The sequence below is a fragment of the Columba livia genome, chromosome 13 (assembly GCF_036013475.1).
Source record: "Columba livia isolate bColLiv1 breed racing homer chromosome 13, bColLiv1.pat.W.v2, whole genome shotgun sequence".
Taxonomy (NCBI): Eukaryota; Metazoa; Chordata; class Aves; order Columbiformes; family Columbidae; genus Columba; species Columba livia.
Genome location: NC_088614.1, coordinates 3598585 through 3617631, shown reverse-complemented (window position 1 = coordinate 3617631; position 19047 = coordinate 3598585). Strand labels below are relative to the sequence as shown.

The 19047-nt window shown below is 36.6% G+C and overlaps 1 protein-coding gene across 13 annotated transcripts in view; it reads right to left on the bottom strand.

The window, feature by feature from the left end:
• FTO (FTO alpha-ketoglutarate dependent dioxygenase) overlaps positions 1 to 19047 on the bottom strand; it is a 431926-nt gene that overhangs the window by 357772 nt on the left and 55107 nt on the right. For all 13 annotated transcript variants that reach the window (XM_065028667.1, XM_065028676.1, XM_065028665.1 and 10 more), the window contains 3 exons: positions 11665 to 11744; positions 11025 to 11168; positions 4119 to 4238 (listed from right to left, as the gene is read on the bottom strand). In XM_065028667.1, the coding sequence (XP_064884739.1) occupies positions 4119 to 4238; positions 11025 to 11168; positions 11665 to 11744 (344 nt within the window). The remainder of the gene's footprint in view (positions 1 to 4118; positions 4239 to 11024; positions 11169 to 11664; positions 11745 to 19047) is intronic.

Below are 19047 nucleotides of genomic sequence, written 5' to 3'. Positions count from 1 at the left end.
GGATGGCCGGGCACCGCGTGGCCCCCAAGCACAGAGGGTGACACTGCAATACCTGAGCACCACAGGAAAGCTACAACAAGAAATCAAAATCGTACCTCCGAATTTCTTGAACTTCGGGTGACAAGCTCAAACCAAGTTGCTCTGTATTTTCTGAAAAAAGCTAAACAGCCTCTTGTGATCCTATTATCTGTTTTTTCTTAACGTAATTGGTTAGCTGTTTAAAGTGCCAAAGTCTTCAGAAGCTAGGAGGATTTCTTTTAAAAGCACATTTTGTCTTATACCTTTTCATGGTTATTCTGGAACAGAAATACTCTGATTTAAATACATATTTAAACCCTTGTTTTAATTTGAGGAAGGAAGAAGAAAAAGAAATATATTATGGCCCTGGGCTGAGATTTTGTAGCTCAAGTTTCAGCCTAGACTCAATTCTAACTGTCAGGCTGTAAACCCCTGACAATAGTGGCTTATAGCAGAAACGATTACATACTTCATATGTAGCACTCATGGTAAATAGTAAAATAGACCTCAAAAAGGAAAGAAAAATCATTTCACAAGAAAATAGCCTTGCTCTCCAATTTCAATTTAGTTGTATAAACTGATAAAAGCGTGCTATTGAGAATTAACAGTAATAATATGACTAGTAATATAGTTTTTAAAAGTTTTACAAATCAAGAAGAAAGCTGTGCAGAAAGATACCAGTTTGCATGAAATGCCACCTTGCTTCTATAACTACAGAATGTGCACATTTCTGCTTTTAAATAGGCATAAATTAAAAGGTGTGCTGCATTTCATTATCATCATCTGTATTTGAGGATGGCAAAAAGTGAAACAAATGGTATAGAAATCACTTGTGTTTCAGCTATACCACTAAAAATCAGTTCTTTAAGATCTATGTTCCATTCCTTTAAGTAGACTCTTTATAGTAGGGAAACAGTTATGCTGTTAAATATAACTCCAAATCAGTCATAACTTCTCTATATTTTAGTTGTACATTTTTTTTCCATCTTGCCAAATTCCTGCATAAATAGGTGGGATTAAATGGAACCTAGCCTACCTAACATAATTATATATGTTGTGACTTTATACTGCGATGAAACTGATACATTTTAATAATCTCAGTCTTGGCTCTTACCCACTAAAGTCAATAAAGGTTATTAAGGCCAACTGCCATATAAATACATTGCTACATTGCTAAATGGACTGTCAGAGCAGGAAATACAATTCACACCATATAGCACTACTGGGTCTTCACTTATTTTTTTTAAAGGAACACTAGATATGTTAAAGAATTCTTTAAAGATTTGATATTTAAGTATAATTATATGTTTACGTTTCATCCCACAAACACACACCATTTAATTGAGTCACGTTTTACTTATTCAAACGTGAATCAGCCTAAAACAAAATAAACCACCACCACGAAAAAAAAAGCAAGACTGTAGGAGTTCTGCAGTATGGTGTTGGAAGATTTTCATAGCTAAAATAAATGTCAGATTGCAAGGCTTGCATGATATCAGACCCTGAGAGACAAATTGTCTCACCACTGAATCTCAGAACAGCTACAGCAAGACTTGCTCACATCACATGAGATTTCTGCTTTTCAGACTTCTCTTTACCCAGAAAGCAAAGCTTGTCCTGTCTTTTTTCAAATGGTAACTCTCCCTTTGAATTCAGCACGCGTTTATCCTGATGTTGCAGACGATAATGTGTTAATCTTGGATGACTTTTAAGAAAACCCCTCGAACATTTGAATAGCCTTCATATTTTCAAGGGAGGGGGGAAAGAGAAGAAGATTGGTTAAACTGCTTTGGATTTAATGGTTCATAAATTCATGAGGTAATATTGTGGGAAATGTGATGTTTTATCAGAATGTCATTCAAATGAAAGGTTTAACATTTACATCACAAGAGCGAGCTCTAAGTAAAACTATCCTCAGGGAAAGAAATGCCAGGAATAAACATGATGATAAAATTGTGTGCTTGCCATAACATTCAAAAATATGAAAGAAAGCCCAAAGGTTTGAAGACACTGGGTTAAACTTCCTGCAGTATTCTACTTGGCTGTGACATTGGAGCAATTACAATTAGCAGAATTAGAAATCATTCTGGAAAAGTAAATTATCTTCTCTAAGACTGCAACACTAAACAAGAGTGAGGGGAAGAAGAAAAAGCAAAAAAAGGCATACAGGGAAACCCATCTGACTTTTGTATCACTGTAGACACATATATTAAAAAAATAAGTTAAGAGTTGTTCAGCTCACACACAAATGTAAAAAAATGCATTGCTTCGGTGTTTCAAGAAATAATTCATTTTAAGCAATAATACTCTACTGTGACAAAATCAACAGCTCTGTGACATTTTAAATATAAGCTTTTTGCCACTTTTTTTTTTTCTTTAAGAATCATCCAGCTAAAATTATAAATTTAGAGAAAAAAGCATTGACTGTAGACTACTGAGTACCTTCAGAAAAACCTTTTTGATTTAACTGAATGCTGTGGAAGCTAAGCATGCACCAAAACACTGCACTTTTTATGTTAAATTGCTGTTGAATTTGTTAACCCACAATTGATTTCCTGTGTTATGGAATCTTAGAGATTACAGCTAACTTGAAGCAACAGGGATAATTCTTGATGTTAATGCTACATTTCTATGTATTTTTATTAAGTCTGTGCCTGTTGTTGCATTAAAACTGTGGCTCAACATTGCCCTCTACTGTCATCTCGTTAAACACTAAAGGGCAAAACGTAGGTTAAATCCCAAAAAACCCACCCTACCTCCAAGTCTCAAATACAGTAAGCATCAAATTTACTTAGAGACTCAACAAAACAGACATTCTCAATTAACATTCTCTTCTGTCTCCTTCAATAGCTGAAATTAATTGTGATTAATATGTTATAAGTCATAAACATTAAAACCATTTTTAAAATTTAAATTAGAAGCAGCTTCTGTCTTGGCCCAACCTTCAGTTTGCTGATAAATATCATCCTGAGGCCTGTTGAAAGGAGATCCACTGACGCCACCGTGTTTCTAATTAGAGACACATGCTAATGTCACACCAATTGCAGAAAACCAAACCCTTGAGAATTCCTGAGTTTGCTGTTTTTCCATGTTCTCAACACACAATGGATATAAAATAACAATCAAACATACTTGCCTCTACCTCATCTAAGCCTGTATTACAAACGAGTAAGTTGTCATTTGAAAGAAAAACAAACCAAAAGATCTTTTTTAAATTATGAAGATCACTCAAGAATGTGAGCATATAAGAACACAAAAATGAGGAAAAAACCCAACATAAACAAGTTATGCATAACTTCTCTCCTGTTGTAGGAAAGTTTAATGCTCTCCGATTCCTTGTGGCAACTGATTTCACAAATGAAAGTTTCACTTTTCCACACTTATTTTCCAAGTCTGAAACTAACCGTTGCTGGAAAAGCTACAACGCGTTTGAGCAGCTCAGTGAGTCACGACATTTCCCTCTAAACTCAAAAGGACATTCTTGTTGCACTGTACCTCCCGGGATTCAAACCCATCTCTGCTACAAACCATACTCAGCACCCCCAACTACATGACAAACTTCTCTAGTCAACTACAGGCACATTGATGTACTTTATGTACAGGAACCAAAATCCCTACAATTATTCAAGAAACTGATCTCCTCTTGTTGGCTTGGCTATGGTGTAAGCATGCAGGTGGGCTACAAACAGACAGTTGTGCTTCCAGATCACCAGGTTTTACTCTCAGCCTTCCTCAGGTGCATTCACCACTGTTGTCACTGAAGAGTTGTCTCTCGGTGTGGTATGGAAAAGTTGACAATGCACAGTTTCATGTGATGTAGTATTTGATACATGACATTTTATGAGGCTGTCAAACTTTGAAAACAAGCAAACTTGGGAAGTCACTAAAATCTTGGGGGTTTGGATCTTAGTTTGCTCACTTTTCTTCTGGCTACCGGGGGAAAGAAATCAGAGGCAGCAGTGGAAGGCTGATATTGATTCCACTTGTCATATGTTCTGAATAAAGTTTAAATCTCATTACTACAGTACAATTAAAAACATAATTGTGAATGCTCTCAGAATTAAGCTTTAGAGGCTCTAGACTATAAAACTACTACTTACCATAATCTCCATTTTTTTCCAAAATTCTTCCAATTTAGCCATAGGCTTAAGCCACCAATCAGTGCACTTCAAATACCGCTTGCCTTGAAACCAAAACTGCCTAAGCCACTCAAATTCAACCTGCAAGATAAAAACATAGGGTAGCGTAAACATCTGTGTTCATTATTTGGGGCAGGAATGGGGTGATACATGAAATACCTGAGCAATCCCATAGAAATGAAGGCTACTGAAGAATTCATTTCTAAATGCACCCTTACACCCAGTTGTTTACTTCTATTCCATATGAATTTTTGACCCTTCAAATCTATAGGTGCAAACCCAATCCCTTTTCTTTACATGTGGTACATGTACAAAGAACATTAAAAGTTCGGGTTTACTCATGATTGAGTCAAATATGTACCAACTCTGGCTTATTTTGATGAACATTGTGGGTTTGAAAATATTGCAGTCACATAAAAGACTGAAAAATCTTGCAGGAATAAAATTGCTAGAATGCAGGCGAGCCAACCGCTATGGAATGAGAGCACAGCATTGTTATGAACCAGAGTTTCTCACACATTCCCAAGCCACCTGGTTCCCAGCCAAGCTGCCCATCACTTTCAGAGCACATTTTAGCTTACTAAAACATAAATATATAGCTCATCAAGTATTCTTTAAGCAAAATAATTGAATTTATTGTAATTTCCATTGAGCCATTTTTCCTTTAATAGCAATCCATCGTTCTGGTGTTTAGAATTCTGTATTTATCTTTGTTGTGGTAGTTATGTTTCACACCGAGTTCAAAGCTGCTTTAATCACTATTTGTACCATGAAGGTTTTTGTTTATCCCTGCTCAGCTCCAACGATGCAAAGAGAGACAACCTGCCAAGGGGAGAGAATAAAGAAGACTGCCCAGAGCCATCACCTAGTGCTTTCTTTCCTACAAACAGAATGGCTACAGAAATCTGAAAGTGTTTGTTAACATTACCATATATTAAGCAAACATTTAGTTAAAGATTACAATAAAAGATACTTAAATTTGAAGTGTATAAAAAGAATATTAAAGCAACTTCATGGGTAAAAATATAACAACATGATTAGTTGGCAGACACAGGTCTTAAAATACTTGAAAAAACCGGACTGCTAGCCTAGCGACTTTTTATTATAGTACAGAAGTTTGATGACATCCTTCCTAAAAAAAGCTGAAGGAAAGTTTGCTTCCTCTACAGTATTAATGAGGTATGAAGGACCAAGTTATGGTTTGCTATTATAAAAAATTAAAGAAAATAAAAAGCCTCAGTATAGGGAGTTTTGGGAAGGCTGAGCATAGCAACAGTTCAACTAGAGTTTCAAGCACTCAGTACTTTTTTCTCCCTCCACTACTTCTTGTTTTTGCTGGCCTCTACCATGAATGGGCTATAACATATGACGTCTGGCTAACATGTTTCATGAAATGAATCACATGAGGCCACTAATGAAATTTTGTTTTCAATTAAAATCAATGTTACAATATGGATCATCATAGCAAGAATATATTTCAGTCAATCTGATTTTTACTGGTCATATTGATTTGTTACATTAATCTATGTAATTTCAGTCTAATTCAAGTCTGGCATCTTGGCCGAATTTAAATCGGTCTTGATCCTACACAGAATATATAACTCGACACAGAAAAGCTGCTTTTTAAGTGCAAGAGGTAAAGTTTAGTAACAGGGCAGTTAATTTTCTGCAGGATTCGGCCGTCTCATCAGAGGTCAGTGTACCGAATTGCAACATGTGGCTGTTCAACCACGGGGACTACAGTTTACTAGAGCTCTCAAACTCGGGTTCACATTCGACTCACAATGTCTGTTTAGCTCCGAGTGAGTATAATGGGTGTTGGGGAGAAAAACAATGTTTCAGCCACCAACTTTGCCATCAAGTGCTTGACAAGTGACTGCTCTGCATGGATAACTGTTGATTATGGAAAAAAAAAAATAAACTTGATGGGGAATAGTGACAGGATTCCTCTGTTGCTCTGTCCGTGTTTTAGATATATGAAAGCATAAATACTTTGTTTTGCTAAAAATCTCCAGAGATTCCAGTTCTGCTACATTTGTTTGGTATTTTTAATTAACACACCAACACTTTTTACACCACATCCATCACTAAACATGCGTTTTAACAAGAACATATGCCATCTGCTTTCCAAGTTCTCTTAAATGCTTTATGTCCTCTTGTTTCACTGAACTCTACTCCGTAATAACTTTTTCTGGAGCAGAGCGGGGCTCCTCCTGGTTTGCCTCCTTCCAGAAACAGGAGGAGCCCTACCAGGAAAAAACCCACAACGGTAAATAGTGGAGAGAGACAAAGAGCTCAATTCCAGCCTTAGCAGAACTGAAGCTACAGAACATTCATCTTCTGTGACAAAACTCTCAGGTTAACAGCTCTTGCCAAGCATTTTGTCAAAGAGTTTTATTTGGGAGACTCTCATATACCAGACCTAACTTTAATGGTCATTAGAAAGCGTTTTACGTGACTGAACAGGACAAAACTTAAACATATTAACATGTAAAAATGTACATGCTGAGTGTATGAGGAACAATTTTCACCTCCTAATTAATTTTCACTGATGACTTAGATCTCTGCAAGTAAGCTCAGAATCAGGCCCCATACGCCTAACCTCAACATATTTCCAAGTTGTCCTTTAAACAATGATTAAAGGCCAATTTTAGGTTATAGTCAATACTGGGTAGTAAAAGGCCAATAATACCATTTGACATTTTGTGAGCCAGTGCTCCTCAGTCAATTATTTAAAAGTATTGGTTATTAAATGCCACATATGTAGGTGATCTATATTTTCTCTCTGTCGTACTAGCCAGCCACCAACCACACTGTCAGCCCACTGTGATGTACTAAAACATATTAACCTTCCTTTGGTAGCATACATCGCTACCCTTTCTCAGCAGTGACCTCGGTGTCTTCAACTTACATAGCCCAGGCTTTTCTACACCCCTGTGCACTCACCACACTTTCATTTATCTACTGCTGCCATGAAAATGGATTTGCTGTAGGAAAAAGTGACTGCATCTCACAAGCAACAGAGCAACCAGTTCAGTCTCAAGTTTTAATCAGAGTAATAGGGATTTGATAATCAGAGCTGAGCAAAAACCCTGATGAGGACAAAACCTCACCTTTTCAAACTTGAGTACTTACTCTGAAACCTGCTACATTTTCAACAATCTCCAGATGCTACAAAAAACCGTCCTCTAGTGTTTTACTTCATAGAGAACAACCAATTATTCGTGTGGTGCTGGCAAATAAAGACAACTTGAAACTACCTTACAACATGAACTATTACCAGCTTTTGCGTTACTCAGAGCAAGGAAAACAAATTTTCTTTGAAATGTGAAGAATAGGCTGGTGATGATCTTTTCTGCAGATTTATTTTCATATGTATGAGCATTTACATCATCTGACCAGCAGTGTTTTATTACCTTAAAAAGCATTTACTCACCAAAGGGTTTCCCCAGGTCCCCTGTAGTTCTGTTTGGGACATACCTAGCAGCTGTATATATTTTGGAAAGCCAAGTGTGATTCAGTAGGGGCAAGAGGTTCACGTTCAGTGAACTCTGCAAGATCATTTATTTCAGGATGAATTATTACCGGCCAAACAGCAATCTAATTGCTTAAAGGGGTAACTTCAATCTTGAACACTATGTGTGCACTGTTAGGCTATTGTACGTCACAGCTGCCCAGGTAATTACTTCTGCTCACCCTGCTACACTCTCTTCACTGGACACCCTGCCATGGAAGTATTTGTTCAGACTACAAGCCCATAAGCTACTCAGACAAGCAGTATGTGAGCCCTTAATTAAAGTTATCTTTACTTAAAACTACAAAGTACACACCGGGAGCGAAGTGACTTGCACATCTAACAAACAGCACATACCTGGCAATTACTCAGATATTCCTTTGAAGGCTGTTTTAGTGAGGGAGACCATGACAACAAAGCTAAGTCTAAAGAAGTAGTGAACTTCTACCTGGCTGCCCACTAGAGATGCTAAAAACCTCAGGTTAGCATCTCATTTTTTTGGACAGGAAGACCTTTGTCCAGACATCCAAGACAAGCCTCTGACAGCCGAACTCAGGGATATAGAACATCAGTAAAGACATCCCCTGGATACTCACTCATACCTTTCTTAGAGGTTTCTTTGCCCACCACAGAAATGGAAAAAACTAAGTTTCCACCTATGCTTCAGATCTTCAGTTTAAACCCACTTTATCAGCACAACAAGTCGATTTTTCTGCCCAGGAGTATGCAAGTGAAGGCACAGAATCATACCTCATTCTTTCAGACTTGCTCTTAGACTTTTTCCCTCCAGCAGACACAGATAATTCATCCAGACCTCATTTGGCAGAGCAGTTAATGCCAGGACAGACTGTGAATCTGTGCTCAACTAGTACATTTTAGCTGAGTCGCACATGGGCTGGTGGCACCGTGATTGTTCTGCTCTGGTGACCAGTTCAGAGGTGCCAGGCAGAGGGGTCAAAAAAACCTAGGAAAATAAAGAATCTAGAACAATGGCTGCATCTAGTTATCTGAGTTGAATCCTATGAAGAACTTCAGTTATGATAATGTTTGAATATAAAACACAAAAGCATCACTATCTCTAGGGATGGCAACACTGTCTAATCTCATGCTCATGATCTCTGGTCCAGAGGAACAGAAAGAAATACACAAAGAGGTTTAGAACTAGCACAGAAAGCTGTATATCAGACAGAAATACATGGGCAAAATCGGGTGGCAGTTCTTCCTTAATTCTGCGTTTGACTTATTGTGCAATTTTGACTTTAGTGTTTAAATATACTAACAAAGTAAGGAAAAAACACACACCAGTGACCAAATCTTGACCACACTGATCAAAGGAAGACTAATTTTCATCAGTAAACAGTTTGATTCTTTAAAGAAGCAAAACACATTATTCTTTTACACCTGCCTGAGAAAATTTGGACCTAAAACCTGTATTAGTGCCTGAAAATACAAAGATTTATCGTACGGTGAGTAAAAGAAGGTTGGAAGCTTTTATATGCAGAAAAAGTTGCATTAGCCTTGCAGATCTGTATGTTTTCATTTCAGTGATGTTCAAAAAAGAAATGTGCATTTACCATAGTGATAAGCCTCTAGTAATTTTGTCTACTTGTGCAGCAAATAAATGAAATTTAAGTAGCACTTTAAAATACGGAATTTATCCTTCAAGTGAAGAGGTGACCTTGGGATAAAAAATATAAATAAAAACAGGTGAATGAGTATTCTCTTTTCAAATGAAATATAGATCCAGTGTGCCTACTACATCTAAGTGTGCAATATGTACAAGGTCAACAACGATTTCTCTTACAGTATATCCCATATGTGTAACAGGAAACTTCCCTGTGTGTCACATAGCAAAATTATTCAGGTGACTGCAAACACCAGGGGCTAGTCTCTCACCTGATGTAACCGGCACATGTCTTTGATGTGAAAGGACCCGTGCAAATTTACACCAGCTGTGCATGTGGCCCTAGCTGTGCAAACCACATATGCGTGTAGTTTTATGGACTGAGCCTGATTAATGTTTTGTAAAAGCCTGCATGCATCAGACTTCTTTAAATTACTCTGGGAGCTGTTTTGCTAAAAGTCAAGGGTGCAAATCTTTTGCCATCACTATAGTCAATTTTACCAACTGTGAGCAATGCAGATAAAACTGTGTTCTACGAAGTTTTAGTAACAATACACAATATTATATTCCTCAGCAGACAGCAATTTAAATAGTTTACACTAATATGAGTGAAAATTGCCTATGTAGTATATGGCTTCTAGTAGTGATCATACTTATCTTAGTAGCAATACAGCACAGCTCCTTCAAAATGCCTGAATATAGGAGTACTGTAGAAAATGTTTCAGCAGTCTGTATTAACTGGTTGCTATAGCTGTTTTTCAAGAGAGATAATCATCAGTGCTCTACAGTTCGGTCCAGCTGAAAGCTTTGTTTCAGGTAGAAGGACAGCTTTACAGAGCACCTCAACAATCTGTCATTTTAAACTCCTAATTCACAGCCTTGACTACATTTTCTGTAACTTATAAAATAAGGGAAAGAAAATAAAAAGAAGTACTAAATTTACCATCTTCAGAAACACTACCCTTGTATGAAGACCCAGTCCACTGTGCCACATTCCTGACTCTATCCACTAAGAGAATAAGCCAAATTACATCTTTTGTGATAACTCCTGCTTTTATACTACAGGAAAAACTATCTTTTTCCACAACTTCCCAAAACTCTGTGATATTTTCAGTTCATTTGTCAAATCAATGTGTTTGTTAAGACTCCAGGTCTGTACTTTCAAGCAAGAAAGCACTGCCAGCTTCAGTGGAATCCTGAGAAAGTCTGTTGTTACAGTGCATATTTTGTGGCACAAAATTACCTACATTCCTCACAATCACTTCTGCTGTGTTTTCTTCAGAATACACTTTAAAGCACACACTCACAGTTGTGTCACAAGTGGCATTCTGTAAATACCCAGTTCAACACCTGACAAACAAGGGAGAACTTTTACCTGCTCTTCCCCTCTAACTTTTTTTTCTCTCTCCATTCTTGACAGAGAAGCTGTAAAGTACTTTGGTTTGTCCCCACACTATCAGGTCTGGTGCAACATTACTGAAACTACTCTTTTATTCTACCAGCAGAGGGATCTTAAGAAGGAAAAATGAAAATGTCGTGGGAGTGAAACAATCAATCCAAGTTAATCCCAATTACTCTACCCAGGTAAAAAAGTCAGGAAAAACACATCTCACACTTGTACAGATGAACGTCTTGTGAGCAGCTGAACACATTTAATTGCCAATAAGTTCCCAAGCAGACTGCACCTCTCAGAACCTTGCTGAAGTGTTTTCAGTGCACTTCGTCTCACCTCATTATGTATTTCTTCTACTTGTTTTACAACTGCAGCTTCCAGTGATTTCAAAGATAAAGCCATTGAATCAGAATCAGTCTGCAAATTCTGGAGTGCCAGTTCACATCGTCCAAATATGTATTCCAATGTTCCTCTTGAACACTATAAAGATACAATGAAAAAACGTATGTATAGTCACTTCAGAACATATGTATTTGCTTCTAAAATAATAAAAGAGCAGGAGGGATGTATTTCTGAAACTTCATTTCATGATCTTTTAAACAAAAGTGTAATGCCTCCTGGATTGTCTATAGAGTTATTGATATAAATTATGCAAACGTCTAAACCATCAAACATCTAGCCAGCCAACACAGGTAAAAATACAGTTGTTTCTACATTTCACCAGTAATCCACAAGGTGTGGTGCAGCACATTCTTAATTCATATTTTACATGCCTAACTGAGTTTAGGCAAACTCCTAATACAGAAAGAAGTGTACCTCAACCCAAAAATAAATCTACAGTTGTTCAAGAAAACAGTTTGAGTCATAAGCTTAAATGTGAACCACAGTTCTGGAAAAGACAACATGATGCTGCACATACGGTACCAGAATATCAGTTTTACAAATGACCAAATGGCAAACCATTTTTGATACTTACATCTGCCACTCTGTGAGTTGAGCTGAACCGAGGTGAAAAACCAGCCAGAACGCAGTGCTGATGTGTCATATTGAGATCATCTGGGGACAGATTAGAAAATCTTAAGTACGGGGGAAAACTATACTCAATAAAATTAATTCTGACTGAATATGAAAGACACTACATTAAATACTTAAAAATACAGAATTCAGTCAGCACTATCATCAGCTCTAATGTTTAGCAGAGCACAGCAACTACTCACTGCCCTAGTGCTACAAAGATCTCTATTCACATTAGCTTTCTCCCAGTTTATACAGTTTAGAAGTGGCACTTTCCCACCTCTTATGGGAAAAGTTCAACTAAACAACTTAATTCTTTCCAAGTTGAGGATCACTATAAACAGACTACTCAGAAATTACAATCTCTTTTCTCAAGACATTTTTTTATCTTTTTATCTGAAACGTATCCAAAGTTCTTCCATCAGCTCAGGGAACCCAGAAAGCACAATCTGCTCAGAGACCTGTCTCCAAAGCATTTCAGATGTGAATTTCTTGCAGCGCCAGAGCTCTGCCATGGACCTGAGCTCACCAACAGGCAACCAATCAACCCCACAAACCCTGTAGACAGAACCTACTTGGTTGCCATTAGAGTTTCATCAAAATCATCATAACTGAAGAATGCTTGAATTCTGGCAAATTAGTGCTTTTTAGAGGAAACATATTCCTCTGGAGAAGTCCAGACTAGATCTAATATCAACACCTTCTGTTATGTTGAAAACCATTCATGAAGTGCTTTCAATTCAAACAGTTTTGGTGTCAGATTTATGCTGCCCTTTCAACCTTAACAAGACGTTCAGGAAAAATCTACCAAGAATTTCTGTAAAATCACTCCTGGGTTATAGTTTTATAAGTTAGTAAAAAGAGACTAATAAAACGATACAAATCTTGAAATACTACCAATCAAAAAGCCATCATAGAAATAATTAGGAGAGAATAGGAACAGAGACCTACAAGACGCTAGTTGACTTGGAGTCTGTATTTTCAACAATATGTATTCTTTAAGGGAATTTAGCTTCAGTCATCTTAATACAACATTAAGATAAATTATCAAGCTTCATCTTTCCATCACAAAAATATAATTTCTCCTTAAGGGATCAGTATTTGCAAACCTGAAAACTGATATCACAAATTCCTACTTTGAAAAGGCTCTTCTGACCATAATAGACTATCAGACTGAAAATAACACAGCGTGAGGTTTAATGGTATTCTCTTTGCTACTAAAAGAAGATGTGCTCCCAAAGTTTTACTTTACCTTGCAAGAAGTGTAAAACTTTAAAACTGTTAATAGTCTAGTGAATAAGAATTCAGAAAAATGACTAAATTTATCCTAGTTAGAAGAACGGTGTCTTCTTTTTATGAATTTTATAAGCAACTATTAACATAGTTCTTATCTAAGACAGCAGATAGCATCACAAACTTGGAAAACAAAAACAACAGAAAAACAATTTCTATAAGGAAGAGGCAGACAAGTGTTGTGAAATAGGATTGAATTCCCACGGAGAAAGTTTTAATAGGAAGCTTATTTTCTATATGCATAAGTTTTGCAGATAGGTGAACAGGAAAAGCTTGAAAAAAAGCTCCAACACAAACAAAAAGAACATAGGAAAAAGCAATTTTGTACATAAATATATGAGGGTTAAAGCGCATAAAACTAAGTCTTGCAAGGGTCAATGGACAACATTATCTCTGGACATGACAATATTTAAGTATCAGAATCCTGACAGAAAACAATCCTAAACACTTACACCACCCCACTCAGTGCCCATTCATTTTGGTGTGTTTCATGTAGCAAACACAGCACTTAAAGTATTACATTTTGATTTGCACCTTTATTCAAACCCTTGGCAAATCTTCCGTTGTGGAGCTTCCCCTTGAAATTGCTTCCAACTGTCTCTAATCCTTTATGACTCTTAGAAAGAAGCCTGTAATTTTAATTTAAGAGTTTATAATTCATCTAAAACTGTAATTGTACAAAAATAGTTGAAGCTTCATGGATTGCATGTCTCAAAGGATATTTGAAAAATATATTCTAGGTCTTAAAAGATTACAGTAAAGATTTGCTTTTCTTCTAAAAACATATTAATTGAAAAGAAAAAGCACTCTTTGTTAAATTGGCCATTGTCCATTTGGCAGCAAAAGCTTTTATTCAGATACAGAACACTACATCCAGATTACTATTTTGCTTTTAGAGCCAAACCAAAACTGTTACCTTCCTTGGACGCCCATGTCAAAACTACCTGTGGTTTTAGGCAAAATACAATCCATAAGTAGTTAACATGAATTTCAAATGACTAAACACTGATCAGTGAGGTTTGGAAAACCAAAACACAACCTCTCCAGTACTATATTTCACATGAAATACATGCATATAAAAGTAGCAATATACATATCAGTCCTGCTTTGGAAACTGCATGTGTGCAAGTTATTTGTGTGACAGTTCTCCTGCGTTTGTGGTAAGGGCCAACATGGCATCTTTTCTGCCCTTATCACAAATTCAGGGTGACTATAGCAGAGACATCTCATTTAAACATGTATTACAAAAGCAAAACCCCTCAAAATTAGGTGTACCGTATAATGAATATGAAAAGTGACTTTTTGTTTTGAATATCCATTAACACCAACTTAATGTATTTAGTACAGTTTCAAGAACTATCATACAGTCCCTTCTTCTCAAAACAGTCTTGCTTTCCATATGGATGCTTACGAGACACATATGTCAATTAACTCACTGCTAAGTAAGAAAGAAGTGTTGAGAACTGGACTACAGTTTTCTGCTTGCACGACTGTTGCTCTCTCAAAGCTTTCCCACCTCTATGAAAAATGCTGCCATTTACACAGACTGTTTTTCTAAAGTATTATCAGGCTTTTTGTTTGTTTATAAATTTTAAAACACTACAAATTATGCAAATTTAAAATAATATTTCTAGAAAACAATCCAGGAAAACTAATGCAGCCTAACACATGCTAGAGTGCTACCCTGACCAAAGAGAAATTTTGAATCAAAGCCTAATCTCACCCACTAAAGCTATTCACATTTACCTGTACTAACAGGACAACATTGTGTGCCACCAGCCACTATGAAGTGTGGATGGTTCCCCGCACCCCAAGCAGTTTAACGCCTACAGTAGCATCCCCAAACCAGACAATATTGCAGAGGGCTTGTTTGCATTCAAAGGAACACAATCTGCACGGCAACAGACACTTGAATGCTGGAAAAAATAACAACTTTTCTGTCTGAGGTGGAGCCCCTACGAAACAAGAAGACTATTTTCTGCACACATGTATATGGCAAAAATCCGTATTTCTTTTAAATTGATTGTTTTATTCTTTTATTTCAACTACTTTCTGCCTGTTGCTTCCCAGCAAATCATCAGCAACCTTACAGCCAGATCCCACTACAGGGTTACTATAGACGAGGCAAGATTTATTAAAAGAAATTAATCACATGTATGATTGTGTACAGGTGGCCAAAGCCACCTTGGAAAACAAAGTTATCAACTCAAAGTCTGTTTCAATAATTTGGAGGTCAGATTTTAACTTTACAGATGAAATACTAAGAAGTCATGAGAATGTTTGATCTGATGATCTGATTAGTTGCAAATGCATACAATTATTTGACAGAGAATTTCCAGCTACACAAACCACAGATAACACACCTTGAGTACAATATAAGCGCTCAGAAACAATAACTGCATTCCCATGACATCGCAGGTTATTGAGACATAACAAAGTAGAAAGAAAGGAAATTAATTATTGGCCAACCCTTACTGAAAGGAATAGGCACAAAACCCAACAGTACTTCCCAGCAAAACACAAACCACACTGGAAGATACTCTCAGAATTCACAACTGGGTTTTGTATCATCTTTTCTATCTTCTTTCAAGCGTTCTTCCTGAACATTTTACACAGTTGTCTTTATGTTGTCTATTTCATAAATCAGATAATAGGTACAATGACATTTAAAGCTCTGGCTTTAATATTCTAAACACCACAAATATCTACAAACAAAACTGAAGTGGACTTGTGCTATTATTTTTCTTAACTAGCATAAAGGAATAAGTTTATTTTTAACCACAATAGAGTACAATTTTTAAAAGCACTAAAACATTTTTCCACATTTCCAGTTCTACTTTTATCCAACTGCACACAGCACTTCAACACGAGAAAATGTAACCAAACTAGATTCACTGTATGTATGTCAGCAAAAAGCACCAGGAAGGTCTCTCTCCTTCCCCAAGAAATTACGGGTCAGTGGAATACTACTCTCATAACAGAAAGCTAGAAGGATGATCTGTCCCTAATTACAAAATATTGTGCACAAACAAAACTGAACAGATTAAAAGGCTGAATAAAAAAAAAAAAAAAAAAAAAAAAAAAAAAAAAAAGATCAAAGTTTTGAAATGACAAATATGTTTCAGGGGTTCGAAGTCTTAATAATCAAGGAATACAGCATTTGGATTAAATGTGGCCTCAAGGAAAAAAAAAACTGTTAAAAAAAACTCCAACACATTCAAGATGCTAGAGAGCAAAGAGGGTTCAAGTCAGTTTGTGGAAATGGAAGCAGATTTAATATCTCTAGAAATAGTTTAATGAGCCACTATATACATGTGGAAGTGTTTCCATTAAATGTTTATCTTTAACCACAAGCCAACCTCTGCAATGTGTGCACCCTACTTCTGGTTGGTTAGGAAGATAAGTTTTTGGTGCTTCTTGAACTATGATTTGCTGGGGGCGGGGAGCAGTATAAGATTCCAAGTTCATCTTCATGCTGTTTTAAAACCCTAACCTTCAAGCAAGAGCTTGATCTATGGGAAACAGCTGCAGAAAAGTAAATCTCCCTTTGAAAAAGTCCAGAATGTATTTTTGTTAAGTATGTTTTGAAGTCATGGTAGGAAAATTAGTGAAAATTGTAAATCTGCTTGCAAATCTGGTCGTGTCTAACTTATAGATTAGGGGAAAGATTCCAATTTAATAGTAAGACCATGACAACCCTAGTTAAGCATGCTCTAGGACAGAACAGATGGGGCCCTTTGCTCACCTCCACGCGTTTTGGATTTATTGCACGCACCCAACACGTTTCATATTAGACACCCCTTGACTGTGTACTTGAGACAGCAGGGTTCAGTGTGCACTTCCTCTGCAGACCAATATATTATTCTAAATTGAGCTAAAGTGTTTCCGTTTCATGAGTGATATAAAGTTCAGATTTGAGTTTTTAGGCAGCAGATTTGCAATCATTCACCAGATCTATCTTCTACATATTAGGAAAAGAAAGCCTTAAAAAAATATCTGTCTTACTGAAAATAATTTTGGATTTGTTTTTGGTACAACAAAATACATTTATATAATTATAGTAGTTTGCTTGGAAAATGGATTTGATCACCTCATGTTTAGTACTAAAATACATTTAAATTATGTCTTATGATTTCATCTGAAAAGGACTGCTAATAAGGCAGGTGTAAATTTCCATTTTAAGACAGCTTTTCACTAAAATTCTACCCAGAATAATAAAAACATTTTATAGAGCCAATGAAGAGAGGAACATAAGCATTACTAAATATCTACTAGAAATGTTAAAAAATACCTCCAACCTTTTTTGTTACCTTGATATACCCATTGATCAGGATTTACAAGTTACCATAATTGCACATTACTATTGGAAATCTCAAGTTACTACATTTTGTTATCTAAGACTTGTGTGTACAATATTATGAAATAGTTGGGGGATTATAGGCACAGGAATTGACAGCTCATGATGTTTTAAATATAAGCAACATGCTGAATTTGACATTTAATTCTTGTAACAACGTGCATACAAAGCAGTAGGCACTATACTGCTTCAACAACTGGAATAAGAGACCTACAAAGTCACTAAGCTTTTTTGCAAGAGCCTGATGTGTGAATGCTACGAGCTGCAGGATGTTCTGTTTTCTAGACGCCTTCCATACTGCTGCCACTGCTTTTAAAATAGCGCCAGCATGAAGACTCTGCTTATTGAAATGAGGTTCTGGAAAGTATGATGTATAAAGGCACGAGATAAATGAATCTAAAGTTAGCTTCTTTAGTGTCAAGTTACTTTTTATGTAAAGTTTTCAAATTTTACCTTTTAGATGGCATCCTCAAGATGGCTCCTCTTAAAAGTCAGATGAAAAAATCTGAACAGTCAAAAAAATACAGTGAAACTATATACATCCACTTATATTGTCATTCACTTCAAGTGAAAATGGCAGTTCTGCTGTATATAGAAATGCAATAAATGGGCCAGCTTGAGAATACTCTCTCAGACTGTATAAGATAATTTTTTCTAAGTAATTGAGAAAAAAAAATACAAAGGCTATGGAAATGCAGAAGAGATTATCAAACACCTGGCCTACAGAGCTCAAATCTGTAGCTCTTCACCAAGTATTAATAAGAAAGTGATTTACACATTGTCTTCAAAAGAATGTTTAATATATCCTTTCTTTCCATCCAAACACGATCATAATGTTATGTATTAAATAAACTAACTTTCTGACCCACCCTTCATATAGCATCCCTTATAATACTTCAGTCACTGTTTATAAATACCATTGGGCAATAAAAAATTGTCTTTATGATCTGGTAACTCAGTCAACTAAAATCTACAGTATTTTGCGATAAAAATACTGAAGCTAGACTCCTTTTACTACTTTCATTTTGAACCCGTTGGCCAGCAAAGCTGTGTATGCCCAAACCTTCCCGTCAGGAGGGATTATCTAAGAAGTCTACTTGATGCCCAAACTGTTATTGCACAAAAATGGACTAATAATTCCCTTTCTAGGAAAGTTTAGCTGCCACTTCAGTTCCATGTAAGAAATGTCTCCCCCTCCAGGCTGCTATTCTCTATCCTCACAAAAAGAGAAAAGGGAGGCACATCCACACCACTGTGCTAAGGATCTCACGTCTTAACGCTTGATCTGTACACATCTGAACATGCTTAAGAGTACAGACAGTGCAGTTCTTTTCTACAAGATACTTCTCTGACGACTGCACAGGAATTGATGAGGTAACAAAGAACAAGGAATGGCATTCATTTTTTAAGATTACCTACAAATATAGTGCTTGTAGTAAGTAAACCATTTTTATATTTGTTGGAAAATCTGAGTGAAAGGTTGAAGTGAAAGGACTGTTCAGCCCAAGCAGTGGCAGAGGGACAGCCCAGCCCAGGGATGTTCCACAGCATCTCCCTTCCACGCACAGAGACACCAACAGGCAACACTGCACGTGCTCTCAAAGATGATATCTGTCAAGCCAAGCACTAAACAGGCAAACAGCATGATGTCAGAAACATTGCTGATGTTTTGAGTTGTGTGATTTATAGCTAAAT